This window comes from Schistocerca gregaria, chromosome 1 (assembly GCF_023897955.1).
Source record: "Schistocerca gregaria isolate iqSchGreg1 chromosome 1, iqSchGreg1.2, whole genome shotgun sequence".
In the NCBI taxonomy this organism is placed as follows: domain Eukaryota; kingdom Metazoa; phylum Arthropoda; class Insecta; order Orthoptera; family Acrididae; genus Schistocerca; species Schistocerca gregaria.
Window position 1 is genome coordinate 895,521,854 of NC_064920.1, and position 7,077 is coordinate 895,528,930.

At 41.6% G+C, this 7,077-nt stretch overlaps 1 protein-coding gene across 2 annotated transcripts in view; it reads right to left on the reverse strand.

The window, feature by feature from the left end:
* The window catches only part of LOC126274083 (protocadherin-like wing polarity protein stan), a 358,480-nt gene extending 354,668 nt beyond the window's left edge, over positions 1-3,812 (reverse strand). For both annotated transcript variants that reach the window (XM_049977080.1, XM_049977081.1), the window contains exons 1-2: positions 3,570-3,812; positions 1,028-2,442 (exon numbers count right to left, since the gene is read on the reverse strand). In XM_049977080.1, coding sequence (XP_049833037.1) covers positions 1,028-2,335 — 1,308 coding nt within the window. In that variant the 5' untranslated portion in view covers positions 2,336-2,442; positions 3,570-3,812. The remainder of the gene's footprint in view (positions 1-1,027; positions 2,443-3,569) is intronic.
* Between the last annotated feature and the right edge of the window lie 3,265 nt (positions 3,813-7,077).

Consider the following 7,077-nt stretch of genomic DNA (forward strand, 5'->3'; position numbering starts at 1 on the left):
ACAAGATCGTTAGCAACCAAGCAGAAGCTCAGATTGGTGGAAGAATGAAAAAGAAGATTAGCCATACACTTTTTAAAGTAGCTTTCAAAGCAATTATCTTAAGGATCTTTTGGGGAGAAGTGGGGGAGGCAACTGACTCTGGGCCAGATAAAAGGTATTCTCTTGATAAAGCTGATTCAAGAAAAAGAAAGTGTAATGGGCAACAAAAGCAGATTTTCAAGAATAGTCATTGTAAAGGCAAATGGGAATGAATTGCTCAGATTAACTGAAGTCTTTGATAATATCATTTCACCTTCCAACTTAACCTAGGCACTCTTCTACACTATATACCATTTTTTCACAACAAGTAAGATTTCATATTCACATTCACACAAACAAATTGTCACCTTTTAACTGGACCTCAGGCTATGCTATAGATCAGTCTGTCACTGCAACTTACATTCCAAAACAAAATATAGAGACAGCAGGCAGCAGCAAGTATCAGACTCTCACTCAACAATCCAGCATAGCCAACAGAAGAAATGAGTTTAGTACTTTGATGTTTGAAAAGCACCTAGGCCTTTGCCACAGATATAGGACTGGTTACTCATTTTGGTTTAATACATGCAAAACAAAGTATGAAAATTTAACACAATGATATGTTACACAATCACTGTGATTTGGTACTTCGCACGGGAGACACTGGGAACAGAAGAATATGTAGAATGTCTTACAGTCATTTACAGAAGCCCCTGAACAAATTCCTACACACAGTACTCAGTGGTGTCACCAATATATGTATCTTAAAAGAGAACATGCAGTTGTAGTCTCTACAGTTAGTATACCTGAGGTAACTGATTGTTATTGGGCAGGAGGACGTACTTTTACAAGCAGTAATAACCTACTGTTATTACTTGATTAAATGAACTGCAGAGTACAGCAAAGAAGCTCTAATACTGGCACCGAATACTGTTCCACAATTGTCTTTACTTACAGTTATCTAAAATAAAATAAGCCTACTTACTACTGCACAAAATTATAAACTCACTTGGCCATTTCTTCCAATGTCCAGGTCTGTGGCTCGCACAGTAATTACAGTTGACCCTACAGACACAGATTCTCGAACAGCTGCGTCGTATTCACTTGCCTCAAACACTGGTGCATGATCATTGGCATCGAGAACATTTATCTGTAATGTAGTTGTGCCACTGCGAGGTGGGAAAGAGTCATCTACTGCCGTCACACGGAAATAGTGAACATCAAGTAGTTCTCGATCTAGACTGGTCAGAGTAGTCACCATACCAGACCGTGAGTCAACTGCAAACATTGACTGTGATCGTGAGTCTACAAGAGAAACCATTGAGTAACTAACTGGTGAATTCTCAGGATCTCTTGCTTTAACTGTTATAACCATTGTTCCTGGAGGCTTTTCCTCCATTACAGATGCAATGTACAAAGCCTGTTCAAAATATGGCGACTGGTTTCTCAATTCACGTCTCACTCTGTGAGCAATATCTGTGTCATTTAAATCTTGATGATGATACACTATCTTCAAACGATGCTCAGCAACTGAAACAACACCACGGGTGGTCCTATGATCCTGTGGTTGTCCACCAGCACTGCACTTGTACTCCAGACGCACAGTCACCTTCCACAGAGGTTCAACAATACACTGATCACAAGTGGAAACCAAATCACCAGCAGACTTTTCAATACAGAAACGTGGATCACTTGAATCCAAATACTGAATGTGACACATTTTGTGGATTGTCAATGGCAAAAAAGATGCTATGCTGTTTATGAACTGGCTTTTCCGCAAGCAGATTGGTCTCCAACCATCTGTGCCTGGTATTGCATATGAAGCAAACGTTTCACTAATCCATTTCTTAGCTTCAGAAATTTTTAATTGAATCCTAGTGTCATAATTCACTTGCTCTGTCTCATCATGCTGTTGTTGGCACCTCTTTCCATTCACAAATACCCTTAATGGCAAGGAATAGTAATCAACACCACGAGTGTGGTTTGAAAAAGAGTCAATGTAGATAGTGAATAAATTTGAATAATATATTCCATCACAGTCAAGATGTCTTCGAAGGGATACTCTTCCAGTACTTTGATCAACATGCAGTAGCCTATGTACAAAGTTTGCACTTTTGTGTGTGTTTATTTTGTAATGGCGATTGGATCCAAGCCTTGGTAATGTTGCATTGAATATTACACTTCCAGGTGGTTCGTCTTCTGATACAATTATCAGGTACCCATTTCCACAACCAATGAAATTCAGCACAATCACTACGACTGCAATTGCTATGCATGATGAAAGTGATGAAAATAAAGATGATTTTCTAGAAAGCATTCTGGAGCTATCTCATCCATAAGTGCAAGTCCAAACATTCTCTCCCGTTTAAGCAGAACCATAAACAGAGTTCTGCTTGCCTGTGATAAAATTTCATTCCATAGCTTCTGAAAATAAAAACAAAACAAACGTTAGTATAACATAAAAACCGTAAATTTCTTATACTAACATATCACTTTCTTTACATCTTGTAAAATTGCCCATTTAAATTCTACATTCCTGTAAATTTTGCTAAAACACAACCACATAAGAATATAAACATAATAATAATGATCCACGGGAGACACCTGATAGTACAGTACAATCAACCACTCATATCCACATTATTAATATAGTGCTGCTCACTCACATCACATTGGTGTACTTGGTGAACACTTGGAATAACTTAAATATTTTTCACAAACACATTAGCTGCATCGTTGTAGCTGCACTTAACATAACAAATAACGAAATAACGGAGCAACTACTGTGTTATGAGTGAAAGAACGACCTCCCGCTTGCTTGCACTCTCTTTATATACTTCGCGTTACTCCGTTACCGATCTGTCAGCAGGTTAATAACATTATTCTTACTTGGTATAATGACAATGTAAAACATTACATTTTGCAAAAGCGCATTAGCAGATGATCCTCACAAAGTCTTAAGAAAACATTAACTGTATGACTTGAAAAGAGTATGTCGTTATAATGAAGCATGAGCTAAAAACTGATAAATCCCCTCATAAAACACGAAAAGTATATTTTTGTCGCTCATTTACATCTACGCCAGAACATTATTGGCGAATAGATGCGAATCAAGCATACTACATATTGCATAGCATGTTCATGCAGCTAAGCCATACAAATAGTAGCAAATGTATTTTTACCAGAATACTGCCTTGTACATTCACTGCCACATTCCTAAAATAAAGCGTAAATACGACGCGTCACTGTTAACTTCAGAAACTGTCAAACTGACAATCGCCTGTCATGTTTTGTACCTATGTTTTGAAAATAGTGCAACAACGCACTGGGCGATAAAAGTTCAACAGATGGCTGATGCATCATTAGTTGACGAGGTGTGCATAACATCTCATTACAATGCATTCTTTACGACACAAAATGAATTTAAAAAATGCACCACAACACATTTCCTTATAGGTTAGGAAATAAACACTCGGTGTATGACTATGGCCCGACTGTTTCAGCCTATTTCCAGTAACGACAAGCAGCTCCAGAACATGACACACACTTACACTTTAAACAAGTCCTTAGACTTCAAATGACATGTTTTTTCACCCCATTTCATTCAAAAAGTAGTTCATTTTCACTCATCCAGGAAGCGCTTCAGAGGTTGTTGTACGCAAGTCCACTGCAATTTACTACCGAAGCCCAGCCCCACTCCTCTCGCCCGAAAAATCAATGGCCTTCAACTCAACCTTGCCGTTCAGCTCGCCGAGCATCGCCCCCTACACATACCAAAGAGAAACACACGCACACTCTCACAAACGCATCTCCGCGTTTCGGAGAATATTTTGTTGTGATCCCACAGCCGGTACCTCTCTGTACCGTGCATCGGTGTCACTACAAGGTTACGGGCATCGCAGTTCATTCGCTGCCTGTCTGCTATCTATCTCTGTTGACCAAGCGTCGTATGACCACGAATTTCCTCGCCTACTGACTTAAGTCTGAAGAACACTGAAAAGTACTGTGGCTTTAATCATAAAACATTAAGCTATCTTCTATGTTTCTGTTTTATAGGTGGTCGTCACTAGAATGAGGCAGCTTCAACACTTAACTGTGAATACAAATGTAAGAATGATACCTCGAAAAATAACATTGCAAAACAGTTACTTAGGAATGACGGTTTGGGTTTAGCGTCCCGTCGACGACTAGGTCATTAGTGACTGAGAACGTGCTCGGACAGGAAAGAATAACGTACTTCTCAGAGGGACCATACGAGCATGTATCTTAAGGGATTTACAGAAACTTTTAACGCAAATCAAGATGACTAGACGGACCTCTGAACCTCGTTCCTTTCGAATGCTAGTCTACTCGGCTCTATCGACACGCTCCCTAAGAAATAGTTCTGATAAAACAGCTTCACCTAATAGCTATACGCGTTCTTCACCAAGTAGAAGTGCCGTAAGTAGCAATTGTTAGTAATGTTCCTTGTGGGGTGCTTCTACTGATGAACAACATACCGTAAATTTGAATCTGCATTACCATAAAGCTACTATATGATATTTATAAGTAGTATATGGGCGAGGTAGTTTCACTAAATGCGAATTTCACTACATTAACTGCAATGGGTATAGACGTGTCACAGTCCAGACCCGTATCTCGTACTCTGTGCACTGTGAGGTGATGGAGGTTTGGGTCGGGCTCGAGAAGCGTGCCCAGATAGCCGAAGTTGTTAAGGCGACCGCTCGCTATAAGCAGCGAATCCGGGTTCGAGTTCTGGTACGGGACAAATTTTCATACGTCACAACTGGGTAATTGGTATGCATGCGACAGCTTACTCTGCCGAAAATGTTTCAAAACGCCGCGCATAAAAACGGGCTTTTCCGGGGCTCATACCTACGGTTCTATTGGTGATAGTGTTTTAGACATTCCTTCAGCTAGAGACCATTTGTATACCCAGCAGAAGGATTGTCTTACTGTAGCTATCCTACACTACAGGGCCCTATCCTACACTACAGGGCCAAATTTCCAATATTACGCACTTTCTCCATCTTAGGCAAATGGAGCAAATCGGTTGGTTCTTTTTGCATTAGGTGTGGTCTGCGGTGCGCCTTAAGGGGCTTATCGAGCCGCGGATTCCAAGTCGGCTCCGCACAGCAAATGGCTGTAATTTTTACGACGTATTACTACGATACCGATCTCGAAAAGCTTTGAAAATTTTCTTTATCTTTAAAAGCGTCTCCGTTATCATTAGAAGGGTTCTGGGAGCCCCATGTTGTAGTACTGAAGCAAATGCAAAATTCTTGTGCATGTAAAATCTGACTTGAGGTGTAAAATCAGTCTTGCGTTATTTCAGTTTCACTGTACGAGAACAATCAAAATTTTACTGCCTCATTAATTTTTTTTCTTATGAGTGAAATGCCCTGTTGTAGAAGAGAAAACAAGGGAACCAGCAGAAAAATGCTTCTATTGTAGCACAAAAAAGGCGAGTATGCTCCTGTTGATTAAGAGTAACCGAAAAGTGGGGTACCAGCTGCCTCATTCTATCTTCCTCAGCATCTTTAAAAATTTTCCCAAATCCGGTCATATTCGTGCTTTTTATGCCAAGAGAGAAAGAGACAGTGGGAAAGAGACGGAAAGTACAGTACTGGCCATTAAAATTGCTACACCACGAAGATGACGTGCTACAGACGCGAAATTTAACCGACAGGAAGAAGATGCTGTGATATGCGAATGATTAGCTTTCCAGAGCTTTCACACAAGGTTGGCGCCGGTGGCAACACTTACAACGCGCTGGCATATCGGTTTCCAACCGATATCTCATACACAAACAGCAGTTGACCGGCGTTGCCTGGTGAAACGTTGTTCTGATGCGTCGTGTAAGGAGGAGACATGCGTGCGATCACGTTTCGGACTTTGATAAAGGTCGGATCGTAGCCTATCACGATTGCGGTTTATCGTATCGCGACATTGCTGCTCTCGTTGGTCGAGATGTAATGACTGTTAGTAGAATATGGAATCGGTGGGTTCAGGAATTTAATACGGAACGCCGAGCTGGATCCCAACGGCCTCGTATCACTAGCAGTCTAGATGACAGGCATCTTATCCGCATGACTGTAACGGATCGTGCAGCCACGTCTCGATCTCTGAGTCAACAGATGGGGACGTTTGCAAGACAACAACCATCTGCACGAACAGTTCGACGACGTTTGCAGCAGCATGGACTATCAGCTCGGAGACCACTGCTGCGGTTACCCTTGATACTGCATCACAGACAGGAGCGCCTGCGATGATGAACTCAACGATGAATCTGGATGCATGAATGGCAAAACGTCATTTTGTCGGATGAATCCATGTTCTGTTTACAGCATCATGATGGTCGCATCCGTGTTTGGCGACATCATGGTGAACGCACATTGGAAGTGTGTATTCGTCATCTCTATACTGGCGTATCACCTGGCGTGATGGTATGGGGTACCATTGGTTACACGTCTCGGTCACCTCTTGTTCGCATTGACGGCACTTTGAACAGTGGACGTTGCATTTCAGATGTGTTACGACCCGTGGCTCTACCCTACATTCGGTCCCTGCGAAACCCTACATTTCAGCAGGATAATGCACGACCGCATGATGCAGGTCCTGAACGGGCCTTTCTGGTTACAGAAAATTTTCGACTGCTGCCCTGGCCAGCACATTCTCCAGATCTCTCACCAATTGAAAACGTCTGGTCAATGGTGGCTGAGCAACTGGCTCGTCACAATACGCCAGTCACTACTCTTGATCAACTGTGGTATCGTGTTGAAGCTGCATGGGGAGCTGTGCCTGTAGACACCATCCAAGCTCTGATTGACTCAATGTCCAGGTGTGTCAAAGCCGTTATTACGGCCAGAGGTGGTTGTTCTGGATACTGATTTCTCATGATCTATGCACCCAATTTGCATGAAAATGTAATCACATCTCAGTTCTAGTATAATATATTTGTCCAATGAATACCCGTTTATCATCTGCATTTCATCTTGGTGTAGCAATTTTAATGGCCAGCAGTGTAATAAATGCTGGAAGATAGTAGACAGTGGTTGT